The 19213-nt window shown below is 33.9% G+C and overlaps 1 protein-coding gene across 3 annotated transcripts in view; it reads right to left on the reverse strand.

The window, feature by feature from the left end:
* The window catches only part of Ppp3ca (protein phosphatase 3 catalytic subunit alpha), a 314520-nt gene that overhangs the window by 87182 nt on the left and 208125 nt on the right, over positions 1-19213 (reverse strand). For all 3 annotated transcript variants that reach the window (XM_074041435.1, XM_074041434.1, XM_074041436.1), the window contains exon 3: positions 2773-2897. In XM_074041435.1, coding sequence (XP_073897536.1) covers positions 2773-2897 — 125 coding nt within the window. The remainder of the gene's footprint in view (positions 1-2772; positions 2898-19213) is intronic.

A 19213-nucleotide genomic window follows, 5' to 3' on the forward strand; every position in this document is an offset into this window, starting at 1 on the left:
AATTCAAAAGTCTGAACTCTTCCAGCAAAAAATGAGGGAGCCCTTGTCTATGTGTGAGGCCCTGGGTTTTATCCCCAGCACTGCCTCACCCACTGCCCCCCACCAAGAAATAGGGGCAAGAAATTGAAGGTAAATAAAGAGCAATATTAACAAATCATATAATCTCAAGACAGTTGTTGAGACATATTCCAACTGGACTGTTATTTAAGCAACAAGATTTAGTGCTTTTTCTTCATTGCCAAATTAATAAGAAACATTGTTTTGCCTTTAATTAGATTAAAAAAGACACAAACCAAGTTGTGAAAAACCAGAAATCTAACTTTTGTTTTCAATATAGCACTTCACTATTTGGCTGATAAAAATAATCATAACCAACAAAACAGTCTGAGGATTTCCTCACTTAGAATGTGAGTTCCAAAGAATGCAGAACTATTTCACTCATCTCCAGAATTTTTCTGAAAAGCATAGTAAATGTTAAATGAGGAAGATGAATGTGCCAATTGCTAAAAAAAATGTTTTTCTACTTACTTAGATTCTACATAGTCTTATTTCTGAAGGAATAGACAAAACCTTCAGTGTCTCCTTGCTGTTTTTTTTGCCTTTTGTTGTTTTTCCTCAAACCTGGATTTAGACATTTCATCATATTCTCGCCCATGAGATGTTAGCTGAAATAACTGTGCCACTTCTGGAAAACATATACCCCTTCCTTCCCACCTTTTTCTTCTTGCTAAATGTAATGAGGACACAAGAGGTTTTAAACTACTGTAGTTGTCTTGGATCACAAGGTTGTTTTTGAAATGAAGCTAGGGACCTCCGAGTGGTAAACTCTGGGCCCAATCCCCATGGTGGGGTGGGGTGGGGGAGGGTACACATAAACTCTGATTATGGGGTCTGACCAGAGAGACAAACTTCCATCTTGTTCAAATTACCATGTACAGAGGTTGCGTTTTGTCGTCATTAGTTCTGGTAGATATTAGCTCTAATGTGATGAAAAGGTCTTACAAACTTTGTACTCAATCGCCCTCTCCTGAGAGTAAACATGGTCATGTTAGCCCACGAGCATGAATGGGGCGTAGGAGGCTCACTACTGTCTTCCTCTATACATTCACTCACTTAATATCCCTCACAGATAAATCTTTGACTCAGTTTTCCCAACTATATGGGCTCCCAATATTTTCTCATCTTTCTGTATCCAACAATATTTTCTGTACATCCTTTATCACAGTATTTTAATAATCTATTCAAATAATTGAACCCTGGATGACTACCTATCCTAGCATTTGAATTATATATAGATTTTTATGGTCAAATATTCCCTTATAGATTTACGTTTTATAAGAGCAAGGTCAAATGTTAGGTTTCTTCATATTTGTCACATACATTTTTGGTGCTTAGAAAACACTGGTTTGCCAAATGAAGATTTTTATATAATATTATAAATGTGTATGTGTTTATATGTGCTTATACATGGCTATATATTATGGAAAATACATATGGGGAGAGAGAGTCCAAATTGAATAAATTTGGACAATTGAATTTATTCAGGCAAATTGAATAAATGAAACCTCAGACTATCATGATTTTAAAACAAAAGCTGTTTAAGGGCAGCAAATTTTTCAACATTAAATATCCATTTTTTGTAGTAAATCAAATATTATAATAAAAGTTTAAAAACATGGGATGATGATATGAATGATGTTCAATGATGGTTGTGAATATGATGTGAGAGATCTGTAAAATTGATTTGCTTTTAAAATTAAAATTATGAAGAACTTTTCTTTTTCAATGTTTTTTCTAAGAGCACATGTAATGTCGGCTAGTTTACATGAGCTCTGATTTTATTTTTATTAGCATACATTAGTAGTACAAGGAGGTTCATTGTGGTAATTTCAGAGATGCATACAATGGGTTTGGAACAAGTTCACTCCCATATTGCATTCCCCTAACCTTCCTCCCTCCTCTCCCACTTTTTCTAAACAGTATTTGGTGGGCTTAATTAGTCTATCTTCGTATTTATATACATGTGACACAGATTTGCTTTTAAAAACTTATTCTTATTTCAAATCATTAATTTTAATACATTTTTGTCCAGCCTGTTTTACATATATATGAGAAAACACTTAGGCACCAGGAAGACCAAACATTAAGAATGAAACAAGGTCCTTGCCTTTGTTTTGAATGTAATTCTACTTACCTAAAGCAGATGTGGATGGGAGGCTGGGGAGGAACCTCTACTCAAAGGTTATCTGTTTTGACATTTTAATTAATGAGTTAGGCAAATTACCCTAGTTAGATGACAGGTACCAAAAAAGACAAAATACAGTAGCTGTAAGTGTCCTCACACATACTCATACTCACACACACAAACACAGACCCAGACACACATTTACTTTGTATCAATTTATAACCTGCTGTTTTACAATTATATATACCTAAACATGCAATTTCATTTCTGCTTACTTTATCAATGTTTGTTCTTTAAATGAAAAATAGAATTATTTGCTATGAAACAAGAACTGTGTTGCACATGTGCAAATATATGAAATGCACAAAAGGAAAAATCTTATTATTAATCAGTTCCTTGGCAACCCTATGCATTAAAAAGTACAGAGGAACAAAGGAAAATAGGATATGTGATAGCTCATCAAGTAAGTATATTAAAGTTCATTGTTACAGACTAGGGATTTCTTTAAGCAATAACAATTATCACTCTGAGTTTACTAAGATGTTGTCAATTCACAACTGATTGGCTAAGAAGAAACTTGGACTTACTTCGATACTGAAGTACCCTCTGTCAACATAGTCCCCTAAGAAGAGGTAGCGAGTGTTGGCAGGAGATCCCCCCACTTCAAAGAGCTTCATCAAATCAAAGAATTGTCCATGGATGTCCCCACAAACTGAAAGAAACAAGTAAAATTCATTTTATGGCCACATGATGTTAGGATTCTGAATTCAAAAGTAAAATTATGAAATTTGAGAACCAGAGTAAATTTAGAGTTCATCTTAGCCAAAACATTATTTGCAGAACAGGAAAGCAAGACAGAAAAAGTACTTTGCTCAAGATTCTAAAGAAAATTAGTGGCAGCCTTGGCTCTAGCATCCAGGTCTATTAATTCAAAAATTACCTGGAAAATGGGTATAATAATCATAATACTGATTACTATAATTATCCATTTAAAATTTTGCATGTGACTCTGTTAAGAAAGTTATACAAATTTTCTAGTTGAATTCTAACAAAGACATGGGATAGGTAATCATTTTACATATAAGAGATGAGGCAAACTATTATTGCTTATACGCTCTTCAACAAAATTAGAGATAAGGGCAAAATAGTTTCTGCCGGATACTGAGGGGGTAGGGGGAAGAGGAGGGGGTGGAGTGGGTGGTAAGGGAGGGGGTGGGGGCAGGGGGAAGAAATGACCCAAGCCTTGTATGCACATATGAATTAAAAAAAAAAGAAATGAGGCAAACATAGGTTCATGTATTTGGCATAATCTACGTACAATGTAGGTCTGAATTCACAGCCACTATACATTATTGCCTCCTGAAGAAAAAGAAATGCTGATATGCATTATAAAAGCTGTATTTCACTGGCCCTAATATTTAATCAATTAAAACCCACATCACTATTTTATGTGCCAATAAAAAAGAAAAAATAACCTCACTTAAAATACTAAAAGAACTTTTTTATAAGATATATTCTAAAAGTAGCTGTCAATTTTTTGTTTAAATTGTGCATATTGGAAACTGTAAAAGACAGTATAAAAATCACTGGGAATTGACAGTTCTTACATTTCTCACTCTCTCCTTTAAACCAAAATTTGGAAGGAACTATTTAGTTTATCTTTTAAAAAGAAACCCCTCAGTACTTCTTATTTTATTTGCTATGTATAGAGCCCTCAATAATAAATATCACTGTCATGAAGATGAGGAGACAGTGTGGCCTCTCAAGGTTGTGTAGTTTGGTAAGGCCACTGTGGCTTACATTTAGATTTGTTTTACTCAAAGCTTTTCTTCTCAACTATCACACTATAATATCACTAATATCCCTAAATGCTTTTATACATGCATATGTACCCTTCAGTATTTCAAAATACATTTAAGTGATGAACATGATGTGGCTGTTTCTGCAACACTTAAGAGATTCATAGAATGAATGAGTTAGTGTAATCAGAAGGCCAAAACATGACATCTTAATACTCAAGTAAATTCTTTAAATATTTTAAAAAACATTCTTTACCTGACAGAAGTTAGCAGAAATACAAATAAGTTCAAGAAGTCCATTGATATGTGAGTCAATGCCCTGTATAGCTATCCTTATCTTAACCAGCAAAAACCCTTGTTCCTTCCTATTATTGCTTATACTATCTCTACAACAAAATTAGAAGTAAGGGCAAAATAGTTTCTGCTGGGTATTGGGGGGGGAGAGGGAGGGGGCGGAGTGGGTGGTAAGGGAGGGGGTGGGGGCAGGGGGGAGAAATGAACCAAGCCTTGTATGCACATATGAATAATAAAAGAAAAATGAAAAAAAAAAAAAGAAGTCCATTGATGAAACAATTGTAAAACAATGAATGAAATAAAATGTTATATAATATGGAACACCTAGTAAGAACTGTTGCTCTGTGAGCCTGAAATGGTGCATGTGGACTCTGTAGGTGGACTTCGTTTTAGAAGGTCTGTGCTTTGAAATCTTACATCAACTAAAACAGATATAAGCAACACGGAGCTGTAAGTGCTAATGCGCTCCTTTCCTGGATTCCAATCACAGACTTCTTCCCTTTCTTGAGCAAGAAATATACTGTAGAAATATCAGAAATACATTCCTTTTCTGAAATAATGTCAGATTTTAGAAGACTTTATAAATAATCATATTTTTATAATTATGGTTAAGTGTTTTACACATGGGTTCCTATTCTGATAAGGTAAGACACAGGCCTCAAACATTATTTTGAACTTTCATGATAGCAGCAAGTTTAACAATCATATTTTAGATTGCTATTAAAATACCCCCAATTTGAAACAGTTCCTCAAAATCATTAATGGCAGTGTGGTATAGAACTTAAAAAGTCCTAGACTCTGGACCCAGACCACTCAGCCTCTGATACCTGCTATAAAGTACTTATTATCTGAGTGACCTTGGGCAATGTACTCAACCTAGTTTATCTACAGAACGGGTGAAATTAGTGTCCTACCTTTTGAAAAGCTATTCATGAGGATTAAATGTGTCAATATTGTTAACAGGCTTAGAAGAGTTCCTTGAATCTGAGAAGAACCTGACAACCATATCAAGTGCCATTTCTAAATGGCTGCATCTAAAATGTCAAGATTCCAGACAGAATGGGATTATGCTGGTAAGAGCTGGAGGGTATGCAAGGTGGAAGGTGTTGTGGAGACATCTTGTAGCATCTTCTCCTATCCTCTATTGACTTTTTTGTAGGAATAGAGTATATTATTATGAATACAGTTTTATAAAAACAGAAATTAAGCTCTTTGTTCTGACCTATAATAACTATGATGAGATAATCTCAAGTGATTTACAAGATCACTGCAATTATTGGATGTTGGTTTGATGACATAAAATAGCAAAGAGAAATTACTATAAACTGGGCATGGAAAACCAAATACCCTGAAATCCAGTTAACTCGTCTGACTGTCACATTATTCCTGACTATCTCATAACAGTCTTACAATTCAAAATCATGCTTTATAGAAACAACCACTTATGATAATGTTCACTGAAAGAAAACCACTTGCACACATATTAAAAAATGAAGCCCAAAGAAAATGGAAACTTAAATTAAAAAAATATCTCTAAGCAAATATATTTTATAAGGACATTTAAGGATTTCTAAAATCAGCTTAAGGTTAATTTTTTTAAAGCCAAGTTTCCTTCTTTTTCAGATTTTGACAGGCTACCTCACTTTCATCCATTAGGTCTCAGTTATCCATCACATGCCAAAGAAAGTCTTAACCACCTTATATAAAGAAGCTACCTCTTTCTACACTCAATCTTCAGCTAATTGTCTTGTTTAGCTTTCTTCACAGTGCTTGCAGTTATGAGGAATTGCCTAGTTGATTTATTTGCATGTTTCTTTCCTGATTGACCCCATTGGAAGATTAACCTCTGTAACTTGCAGTTTTGTTCTATATCCCCAGTATCTAAAACTGCACCAGCACCCTGCCCTGGGAGATCTCCACCAGGCTTAGGCCATGCTTAATTTTAGAAATTCATTAACTAAGAAGTCAGAGGTTTTGAGGTTTCCTTCATGGAAGCCAAAGGCCTTCAAATTATCTGAAATTGTTGTTTTAAGCCTCTAAACCACAGGATTCAAAACAGTACTTGTTAAGACTGGAATCGAATGCAGGACCTCCAAGTGTCTAATGGTGGTTTCCTCACCTGATTCTGTATCAGAACCATTTGGGAAGGTTTTCCTGGGTCCTGAAACAGAATCTCCAAAGATGCTAATTTATTAGCAAGTTATTGGATGATTCTTATCTAGTCAGTGTAATTAAACAGACCTGTAGTTTTGAGTGTCTTAGCTACTCAGTCCTCATTCTACATGCTTGTGTAGGGGTTATATGTGGAAGAGATACACATTTGAAAGGCAGATGCTTTCCATGTTCATTCCAGTTTGATTGTGAGATTAAGATTTCATTATTATGTGAAAGAATCATAATCAAGTAATTATTAGATGGAGTCTACGAGGTAAGGTTTAAACTAAAAAGTGTAGTAAGTAAAAAAATTCTTTGGGCATTTCATTTGTAGCTATTGGATATTTCAGCTGTAAATTAAGGTATTTATCATAGAAATGTGACATTTAGGAATAGTCACTACATTGATATCAAACTACAGGAAGAAAATGGCCAGTATACCTCCAAGAGTATGGAGAGTGGGACCATGGTATCGCATAGAGGGATAGCTATGGGGTTGTACTTTCCATTTACCAATGGTTCCCATCCTCCTTCCTCTCGGGAACCTAAGATACTTGTGTCCAAACAGAAGTAGTACAATATGTCAAAAGTCTGCTTATAAGGCAAGCTGTCTGCTTGGTTGCTCTTAGTCCTCAATTCCCTAGGAGGCTAGGAGCCATCATCTTCCACTTAACTTGGTTTTGACAGAACTTCTAGATCCATCAGGCTTTGATAATTCTTATTAGACCTTCAAGGCAAGCTCACACTTCACCAACATTCTGCTATTTCCCACATTCCTCCCAGAGTCCCATTATTTGTTTCTCATTCTCTGTGGAACACTGCTGGTAGTCAGGGTACAGAACTACCCTGCTAGAGGCAAGAATTAATAGACCTATGAGTAAAAAATCTAGTTAATAAGTACAATGTTACAATTAGGTAACAGGAATAAATTCTGTTGTCCTATTGCACAGTCATGTGAATATAATTAACAATAATGTGTTATGTATTTCAAAACAGCTAGATAAGAGGATTTTGAATGGAATCACCACAAGGAAAAGATGAATTTTAAGGTGATAGATATGCTAATATCCCTGATTTGATCATTACACAATATACACATGAATTGAAACATCACATTACTTCCCATAAATTTATGTCAATTAAAATTTAAAAGTAAAAAACATTAAAAATATAGCATAAAATAGTAATAAAGGAAACTCCTAGTGCTCTAACCATTTGGATGAATTTTCCAAAATATACACACACACAAAGAGAACTATCAGAAATTTAGAGTTCTGGAATTTAATAAAATTAACACAGTAAAGATACTGAAATAAACGTGAGGTTTTTTCTGGGCTGTTATAATTCATATCCATTAGCAACCCGATATGCCACAACATGACGGTTATTTGTGCTGTAAGAACTAGTTCATTTGTTTTTGCACAAGAGAGTTAGGAAATACCGATACACTGAACAACTGAATCTGGTTGGTGAGAAGGAGGCGACGGTCACTGCACCTTGATGCTTTCCTCCAGTAGTTATCAAGTGGCTCTGAGTGTGGCTACTTTCGTACCCTGAATACAGCCAAATGGGCAGGAGTGCCCAACAATCCTACAGTGCTTATTCACTGTTTCTCTTTACTGTCAGGAAACACACAGATGTTGCTTAAATAATCAAATACTAGGCAAGCTCTAAACGAATTAATACTTTTACATAAATTTACATATGATGGGAACCAATGACTTTTAATCTAAGTTGAAGTCTTTTGAATTATGAAGTAGGAAAATGAAAATAACATGTAGAAAAGATGTTTTTATTTCTTAGTAAGGCAATAGCTTCCTCCTCTTCCCAAAAAACATTGCTGGAAAGCTAAGTAGTAAGCTTTGAAATCACAGATTTAGAGGATTTAAACATATGTAATTGGAAACAATATAAATGTGTGCATGTATTTGTGTATTTGTACAGAGATACCCATCACAAAGGAGGAGTTTAGAGATTAGTTGTCAGGATTCTGACAAAGTTCAGGAATATACTCACCATAGATCATAGCAAAGTAGTGTTCAAGACAAACAACAGACAGCTAGGGCAGTCACAAGGGGATCTTTGTAGTTAGTTCAGTAAACTCTTGTGATACAAATAGGATATAAATCAATCACAAAGCAAGTCTAAGAGTCCCCAAAACCAGCATGCTTCTAAGTGGAGAAGATAATGAACAGGATATGAGGACAAACAGGCCCCAGAGAACAGAATCTCAGGCAAAGGAGGGATGACAAGTTGGAAAAATAACCAGAACAAGGGACAAGTGTTTGCTTTGCATCTCCTGACCAGAGAGATGCTGCTGCTCTCTAATGAGAAGGGCAAGTGCTCAAAACAAGAATTACACTTCTCTGTGCACAAGGTTTACAAATCTAAATAAATTTAGCCAACATGCAAATAAGAATTTACATATTATAACTTCATTATTTAAAAAAATTCCATTGTAACTAAGTTTGTATTGGCAATTAAATTATTGCATTAGGAAATATAAGCCAAAGTAGAAAGTATTGAACGCACTAGGATAAGATTCTAGTAAAACTAATAAGCAGCTGATAGCTTGAAAAGGACGTTGACAAAATGGTCATCCTAAGTAGAAGGTACATAATAAATGAAATATAAAATATGTGCTTTTAGAGAAGGCTACTTGCAATAGACTTGACTTAGTGCTTAGATTTTGGTTCTGTTTACTTGCCTGTGTAGTAGAAAACATACCAAACAATATCAGTGAGCAAAAATTTGACATATAATTCCACATTAAAGAAAGATTATATAAATTAGGATGAAGAGATAAGGAAGTACATTCTTAAAAAAAAACCTAACAAATAATAAAAAATAAATTATAGATGAAGAATAGTGTTTAATGAACCAGTATTTCAAAATTGCTTGCCAAGATTTTTATCAGTGCTCTGATTTAGAAGTCAAGTGCTTTTAATTCTTGACTCATTTTTCTGTAAAGACCTTTTAGTTCCTCCAAAATACTGACTTTTATTGTCTTGGAAGGCTTACATGAAGTAGAATAATTCCTTTACAAGTTATTCCAGTTCATACTAAATCAACAGATTACATTTTTTCCTTTAGAAAAGATGTTACTGAATCACTGAGCAATTTTCACCATTTGAGTTTCACTCTTCTTTCAGCTTCACTGACTTCAACCCAGTGTTTTTCCCAAATAGCCACATTTTCCCAGGACAATAAAGTTGTCAAAATTAAGGAACTAACACTATGTCTAATTCTCCCTATAAGGGGATTAATCCATTGAATGTATTGGTGCTGTTTTTTAAAATACTTTGGAAGTTCTGGTAGCAGAACCTTTTCTTTTCCAAAGTCTGCAACTTCTCAGAGAAAGATTTTGTGTGCAGAAGTTGTATTAGAGGTAAGCCCCAAGTAGTATATATCCATTTCTTGCTATTGATAATCTAGGCTAAAGTAGCCTTTGGTGGGCAATACATTCAAGTACAAGTCAGTCAGACCACACAGGTTTAGTTCATTAGCAAAATGTGTACATTTCTGGACTCAAGCAATTACTAAGAAAATTGTAATACTGAAATTTTATTGCAATTTGCTTATATCCAAAAATCTGTATATACTATAAAACAAGCTGAAAAAAAAAACAAGGTTCTAATTCACTAAAGAGGTATACTTCATAACTATTGAATATTCATTATTGAATGAATATCCAATAGTGAACATTATTTTTTAATTGTCAAACATGAACTAGGAGCTCTATAGAAAACAAAAGATAGGGTCAGGTCACTCTAGTTTGATAAAAGGAAAGTAATGAAAAATCTCTAAAGTTTGTTAAACATAGAAATTTTGAGAATTAAAAAATAAAGCAGTAAAATCAAGAATAAAAGAACAGCATCACTGAAAATTAATAGCAATTTCAAGCCTCATTTCTCTAGGGAGTTGTTTTATGAAAATAAACTATCTATTAGACAATGTTAATGATACATATAACAGGGCAATTGGAAAAACAAGAGTGGAATATACTGTAGACTACAATTGTTACAAATACAGCAATCTAGTACTGAATACTTCATTAATTCCAGAATTCTCAAAATATAATCAGAAACTAGAAGAGACTGTGCTTTTAAACTATTTTATAGAAGGAGAAAGCACATACAATGCCATGGTTATGTCTGCAGAGTATTCTAATCACTAGAAAATAGAAACATTGGTTTATCCTAAAGATGAATGTTCTTGACACTGAGTTGTTTGTTTTTTCAGTTTTCTTTTTCTTCATGGATTGAATGCTGTACAAACCCAGAGGAACTTCATTTATTAAGTAAGAATGTATTTGTTCCATCTATTATAAATTTTTCCATTTTAGCCCCAATCCAGATTATAATAAAGATGTATAATTATTATGAGGTAGTAATGCCATTATGAAATGACAGAATTCTCAGTTGTGGTATGATGATAAATAATAACAACTAAGTATGTGTAACACTTGTGGTATTTAATTAAATTAGGTCATCACTCTGTTTATGTGTCTAAGTTTACTCAGTACAAGAAACTATGGCTTCTTAATATGCAGACATTTTTATATTATGTAGTACACTAAGCCCTTGATTGTCGTAACTAGTCAATTCGGAATGCTGAATTCAATGAGTTGATACAATTTTAGCCAAATACACATAAGTTTGGTTACATACCTATAAACTAAGTTATCATTAATAAATTAATGAATATACCCTTCACTTAAAAAAAACACTAATCTCAGGTTTCAGATCCTTATGAACTGCCTCCATGACCCTGGAGGATGGACTCTCATTGCTGCAACTAGACCTAAGATGCTCTGCTATGTCTTATGGATCCCATTTGGGGCCTTCTAAGGCTGTATATCTACTGTTAACTGAGGTAACAGTATTCTTACAGTTCTGCCTTTCTTTCTTTCCTGGATGTGCTACTTCATCCTTGGGGAAAGGCAGTATGTGTAATGGTTAAGAACACAAACTATGAAACTGTATGATTCCCAAGCCAGGCTCCAGCACCCAGCTAACTGAGTAACCCTAAGAAACTAGCTAATCTCTGCTATTTGTTTCCTCATCTGTAAAAACTGACACAAAACAGCATCTTCTTTAAGGGATTAGAACTAAATCAGTTAATATCAGTTAAGTATTTAGAATATTCCTGGCTCCTAATAAATGTTTATAGCAGAGGTTGCTATCCCCACCTACTTCTTCACTCAGAATTTTTTTTATCATTTGCATCATAATTGCTCTTTGTTAGCTTTTTGGTTTGTAAATATATTTCTATTGTTTTACCTTAGACAGTAAATTGTGGTTTCTTTTTCATTATCCCAGAAGCAGCTTTCACTATCTATGGAAAGCAAAAACTCATCCCATGTGCTTTTCCCAGCCCCTCTTTGCATAGTCACACTCTGTTCTTTTTCAGCATATTTTTTAAAAGCTTCGATCATCTTGCTCTGTAAATTACACTTCTGTAACTGGGACAAGATATTTATTCTTTGTAGAAGGCTTCAGCTGCTTCATTTATACAGGCCCTCATAACAGAACTTATTTTACATGGTTTTTTTTCAAATAAAATAAAAACTCTTAGGGTATGGTATGCACTAACAGATCATGCAAGGGTATATGTGGCAATGATCCTAGGAATTGTTTACCTAAGAAGGATTCTGAATGTTCTGCAATATTTAGACAGATGAATTATATATCCTGACTCTATGTAGCCACAAGTAAAACATATGAAAAGTCATTCTGTTCTTTTTTTTTTATCCAAATGTATGCTATCATGTATTGAAAGCTGCTATGGCTGAAAGAAAATAGACAAGGTCTCCTGCTGTACAATTTCCACTTTTGAAAAGTGGAAATATCCCCAAATGGCTTTAGTGATATTTCCAATCTTTTAGTGAGTGGCCCATGACAGTTTCCAGTCAGTCTCATTTTCTTTTGTAGCAAAGCACATTTATAAGACCACTCTGTTCCACGGCTGTGTAATGGCAGTAATATTTTAAAAGCTGGAAGTGATACAGTTAAGTAAAAGAAATGTAAGACATTTTGCCAAATGGATTCTACAAAAAAAAAAAAAAAAAAGATGAAAGAAAAAGAGGTAAAACCAATTCTTTGACTTCTGGAAAACTCAGTTAAGAAAAATTTTATGAGACGGGAACAAAGAAAGTCACCTCTTTTCTTATGATGCTCCTTAAATTTTGACAATTTAAATAATTATTTTGTTTTTAGCATTTTAAAAATCCAAGGCAAGCGAGCTAATGGCAACTTTTTTTTTCTTTTCTTTTTTTGACACAGAAGAGATGGTTTATTGTGTATGTGTCACATTTGAGAACAGAACTAGTCCAGAATGCCACAGATCCAGACCGAAAGACCAATAGGGACAGTTTGGTCATGAGCAAGGTGCGTCTCTCAGAGCTGGTCCTGGCGATCAGGTGGCGATGGAAGCTCCAGATCCACTGAGAAAAATTCTAGACAGAAGCAAGCAGTCCAACAATTTGTATCTGCGTCATGGCCTCCAGCATTCCTTATTCCTGCTCCTCTGGCCTCCACTGGTACACAAGCTGTTTACTTGGACCTCTGCCTCATCTTTCTTCTTTTGCACTTCAGTCTGAACATTTGCTTCTTTCTTTACTTGGCTCTCATGGCACAGAGTCCTCTAAAAGGATGTCGCTAAGGGTCGAGCTAATGGCAACTCTTAATTTCTGAAACATATTCATTTTTAACTTGGCAATAACAGGAAGTAGGGATTTTTGAGGAAGGGATTTTAGCTAAAAGTGACTTTTGAGTAGTCAGCGCTATTTATGTCTAGTAAGTGAGCAAAGCTAGTATATTTCTGTAGCAATCCTTAGATGCCTTAGTAGAAGGTAGAATAAGAATATGCTACCACTTATTCAGTAAAAATATAGAAGTTAACTTGTTATATTTGACATACTTGGAAACAATTTTAAATTCCAAATTGACAAATTAAATATATGATATTATACCCCATAAATATGTACAGTATTTTGTACATATTACAAATGACTAATTAAAATACATGAAAAATGCAGGAATGTTAGAACAAATTAATTTGAAAATTAGTTTAGAAAAAGTAGGATTCTGACCCAAGAAATATGCCTGTTTATTTTCCTGTTTTATTTTGGGTGTGACTAGGGTTTGAACTTAGGGCTCTATGTTTGCAAAGTATGGCTTGAGTCACACCAATCCATTTTGCTGTGAGGTATTTTGGAGATGGGGGTTTTAAGAACTATTTGCCTGGATTAGCCTCTAACTGCAATCCTCCAGATCCCAGCCTCCCAAACAACTAGGATTATAGGTATGAACCACTGGTGCCTGGACCTGTTTCTTCATTGTAACTCATTTTCTTTAATCTGCTTCATTTCCTTATCTACTGCTCCATAAGTAGACATTCTAGAAACATTTATTCACTTAAATAAACAAAACATTGAAACATGAAATGTTTGCCAAGTGCTCTATATTAAAAGATAATAAACAATACCATTGACTGATTACTTTTTACTTGGCTACATTGTATTGGGATAATAAAGAAATAGAATTCATGTCAAAAATAATTTACAGTATACTTGAGAAGGTATACGTGTTTAAAAATTTAGGCAAAGTATTGGCTTCCTGATATCAGCATTGTTCCTTAACTATAAGAAAACTTCTAGGCACTGGTTTATTTAGGGTCAAAAAATATGTATTCAAGCCTTAGTTCTTCTATTAGTGTCTCACAGGGGAAATAATTTCATTCATTGCCTACTACCATTCATTGAATTTCTTAATAGAGGCAGTAGCATATTTTCCTAACAAACAGATGTTAAATTATACATACTTTACAATAACTTAATAGTAATGATGCTTTTATTTTGAAATTTCAAATTAAATTAAGAAAAGGAACGATACTGTTTTGTTTTTATCCAAAGACAGATTAACTTTAAAAATTTGGAAACTTGGACTAGATTACCTCAAATTTCCTGTTGGGACTAATTTTCATTCAATTAAAGAATGAACACTACTTTCAGAATTTATTAAATGCCATAACTATAAATACCATTATTTCTGTTTATCTCTATTAAATGAATAGGGATCAACATTTCCTGACTTAAAATACTGCATTCAGAAGTCTTTGTATATTTTGTACCTTCATATCTCTGCCTGTCTCCAATTTAAGCACAAATCAGGTCTTACATTTCTTCAGCATACAGCAAATATCTAATTAAATTATGCAAAAATCCTATTTGCCTAACATGTTACATATGGCAGATAAACTGAGAGATCATGGTAAATTAATTAGGGTGTTTGGGAAACATAAAATAGCTCCTCATAACTCATCATAACTTGCAATTCATTAGCAATCATAATTTCAAATTTAGTTTAATTTTTGTCAATTAAAAATGATGAATGTTTGCAATATATTTGAATTGCTAAAAAGACCAATCAAGATTATCAATCAACTCTCTTTGACAAAATATAGAAGACTGAAAAACATGTTCATAATATGTGTTTGATGAAGCTTAAACTCTTTACTATAGAAAAATTTATTTTATAAAAACCCGTAATTTCAAGTTTTTTTTTGTTTTGTTTTGTTTTTTGCGGGACTGTGATTTGAACTTTGGGCTTTCTGCTTGCAAAGTAGATTACCACTTGAGCCACAGCTTCAGTCAATTTTGCTCTGGTTATTTTTGAAAATGGGGTCTCACAAATTATTTTCCAGGGCTATTGTCTAACCATGATCCTCCTGATCTTAGCCTCCCAAATAGCTAGGATCACAGGTATTCAAGCTTTATTTACCTATCAGCCTATTTCATTAAATTTCTAAAATTGTTTGCATCTCCTACATTCATTGTTTAATGTACCGTAAACAAATTTTTTGGATATTCTTAATATATGACTTTTTAAAACATAATATATCAGTGTTACTAGTCATGTCACAATCTGAAATAAATTTTTATAAATTTTATAAATGAATACTTAATTTCTCCTGTAACATATTTCATGTAGAGTTCATGTCAGAAGAAATTTGTCTATAATTCAAAATAACAGCTAACTATGTAAACTAAGATTTTCTATTCAGTTTTAATTAGGAGGGAGTTACTATCTCCTATATGACTGGGGTTATAAAGAATTAAAAGCAATTGCTATTTTTTCAAACTGGTAGGAAGACAAAACTCTATGAATGCAAAATAACTTAAAATTAATGTGCAGCATTATACTAACAACACAAATTCCCTCTGAAACAAATGTACACTTGGTATATATAGACTTACAGAGATGAACAGGAACCAAACGGGCCATCTAGAAGATTAACTGTTGTTGATCTGACTTTTCATTAAGGAGACACTGACCTTTGACCATAAACTTTTCTCTGTGGCCCATGGACAAGTGAAATTCTATAGCCAGAAAGATTCAGAAGAGTTTAGTCTAGAGGCTCCCTAGTAGTTCAAGAATCTTAATTAGAGAAAGAAAGAAAATCCATTTCTCTTCCTTGTGCCCCACAGATGTTTCCTAGTAGTGATCGGAAGTCAAAATGTTTGCTGAAGCAGGCTTGGCAAGAGTGACTCTTTCCTTCTGTTTCTGAGTAAGTAATTTTCCTCCCAGCAGGGGTGAGTCATCTTGACCACTTTTAACCTTTCCCTTGGTAACAGTAAGACCAAGCAAAAGGCCAGTGGCTGAGGTTGCACATTTCACATGTTCTCTGCAGACCACCTTGAAGGGAACCTAAGGAATGTTAGGGGTCATTGTTATATAAAGTTCTGCTTTTCTCTTTTAGTATTCCTTAGAGTTCCATGTAAGATTCTCTCTCTCTCTCTCTCTCTCTCTCTCTCTCTCTGTTAGGGGTATGGGGGTAGATTCTGCTGCTTAGAGTTTTAGTGTACGGCTGATATCTAGCACATCACACAGAAAATGAGAAATTATGGAAATGAAGCTTGGCTGGCATTATCAAGGTGACTTAACCAAAGGGAAGTAACTTTCAGTGTTAATAAAATTTAGAATAAGCTAAGAGTAAGAGAAAGGAACCTCTAGACAGAAAGGTGCAAATGAAACAAAAGAAACAGATTGCAAAAAGATAATGGATTGATTACAGAGTACATACAAAACAACAGGAGGTAAATTAGAGTAGAAAGATGATATTAGATTATGAAGGGCTAGCACAAAGTATTTCGAGAAGAACAATCTCACAATGTTCAAGACGATGAATCTAGCAGAATTTGTCTATAATTTGGGGATCCCAATGGTGTAGAAAAATTGAAATGACTTTGCGTTCAATTTGAGGTTCATTAGTTAATGCATTTACCAGACAATGAGGTCTGAAATTATAATACCTAGCAATGTGAAAAGATAAAAGGGGTCAAACAATATTCTCAGAGTTCTATATGATAAATTAAATGATTAATTGAAGTCATTCATTGTGAACTGATTCAATAAATATTAACTGCCCATGTTATTCTTACAATAGACCCTTGGGTTAGATCTTAAGAATGCAATAGAACAACTTAGACATAATCAGTGCTCTACTGAAATAACATCTGAATTAAATGAGTAACAATACAAGAGTGTAAACTACAAGGGCAGAATATTTTTCTTCTTCTTCTTTCCTTATTGTTATATTACTAGTACAAAATATAGTGCTTTACATATAAACAAACAACCCCAAATGAATATATGAGCAATGCAATGGACAAGTTGGACTGTATGAAGTTTCTTGGAAGATATGGTAAATTGAAACACACAGAATGAAGGTAAGGTGAAAAGAGAATGGTGAAGACAGGAATATTGCTCAGAGCAGGGAATATTTCTCCTAGCAGGAGAAACAACTTGTGACATATAACAAAGTAAAAGAACTGTAAACTTGGAGATTAGGTGAGGAATGAAAAGAGATGAAGCTGTCAAGATTAACAAGGGACAGATAAATAAGGGTCCTGTCATCCAACTTAGGAAGTCTGAACTTCATCCAAAGAGGAGCCATGGAAGGAATTTGGATAAGAAAAAGATTCTATCTTGCCTCTGGCAAGTTATTCAAAAACTCTAAGCCTCAAATTCCTAATGTGTAGAATAAGGAAAATCACACCTACCATCCAGAGTGGTTGTGAAGATTAAATCCGATAGAGCTGTACTAACTGGCACAACCTGAGGTAACTTCCCTATCTCTGTTGTACCATAGTGTTCTTTAACTCCACTTAATTGGAACAGCCCTCTTTATAAATGACTACAATAACATTTCAATTTTGAAATATTACTACCATCAATCTACTCTTTTACTGAGTTTTGTATATCATATTTTACAGCTTACCTTGTTTTATTTAATGCTAGATAATAAGGACTCCTAATTTTACAACCGGGGATTCAAAGTACAAGCAAGATGATATGGCTTTCTTACCTTTTTTCAGGTAATACTGTTGAATCAGAAAAAAAAAAAAAACTGCAGAATTAATTTTGGGGGAGACAGACCAAAAGAAAAACCTGTAGAAATATTTAAAATAGAAATCACATATGGATATACAGGTACCGTATGTAGAAGTTATAATTTTGGTGCCAAGAAGTACATTTTTTATTACCATGCTTTTACATTTCCATAGTTTACAGTCTCTTAATCAATACTCTTTATTAAAGTAAGGTAAACACTCACGGGTTTCTGAATTATTAATTAATGCAACCAACTCTTTACATGGTTTGCAGATACAATGTAAAATTAAAGGAAAGAGTTTCAGTGTCTTAAAATACAAATTCAATTCATTCAGGCCTCAATGCTGAGTAAGTCTAAACACTTGTTAGTACTGTCTGTAAGTGGGAAGGTATAAGTCACCATTGACTGTTAAGGCAGTGGAAAGGTCTACTCCCAAGATCTTTGCAAATCTTGCAATTCATACATGTTACTAAGAATTTTTTTTCACTCTATAAAATTCGGCAAAATATAAGCACTGGCTTCAGGCACAAATGGAACTTGGCTTAAGCAAGTCTTCCTAGTTTTCACTCTTAGATTGACCTAAATCACTGAAGAATATGACAGTGTACTCTTTATCTGAAGCCATTCTAGCTGTAAGTTATCTCCTCCATACTTTCTTCTCACTTGGAGTTGAATGGCCTTTTTTTTTAAAGGACATCTTTTTTCACAGGAAACATACACATATACTATACGGGGTAAGAGGAAAGGGAAAGAGATGCACAGGTAAACATAGACATAATACTTTTTTAAAGACTGAAAATGAAATTCAGATTTTAAGGGGTCTGCTAGCCTAGTACATGAGCTAAATTAATACATGTAATGAGATACTGTGAAAGGTCAAATCTTAGAATGTAAAAATTGTAAATGCCAAGAGACTACTCTTCTGCCATATCCTGTGCTGTCTAAAATATGTTGAAAACATTCTAAGTACCATGACTCATGTCTCTGAATATGGCAGCAGTTTTCATACAAAGATCAAGTGTTAGAAAGGCATGGAAAACTGGAAACGAAACAACTATATAAAAATCCACTTAGGGGATGATCTAACTTTGTTGATTCAAATTCCTGTAAGGATTAGAAAATTCTAAGTTAAGTGTACTTTCTATATTTCTCTTTCCATGGTTGTCATTAGGACAGTATTTATGGAAGACTTTTTGACCAAGAAATAAAAGAGATGAGTTTTTTAGTATTTTAGCCATTGTTATTTCTTATTTGCAGTCACAATCCTCTACTTGGGAAATCAAGACTGGTTACTCCAGAAATATAGATGGTGCAGGTGCATAAATTTATTGTAATAATCCTGTTTATGATGCCTCTTTTATTCATAGTATCTTTAAACACTTTA

Source organism: Castor canadensis, chromosome 9, assembly GCF_047511655.1.
Source record: "Castor canadensis chromosome 9, mCasCan1.hap1v2, whole genome shotgun sequence".
NCBI classification, from domain to species: Eukaryota; Metazoa; Chordata; class Mammalia; order Rodentia; family Castoridae; genus Castor; species Castor canadensis.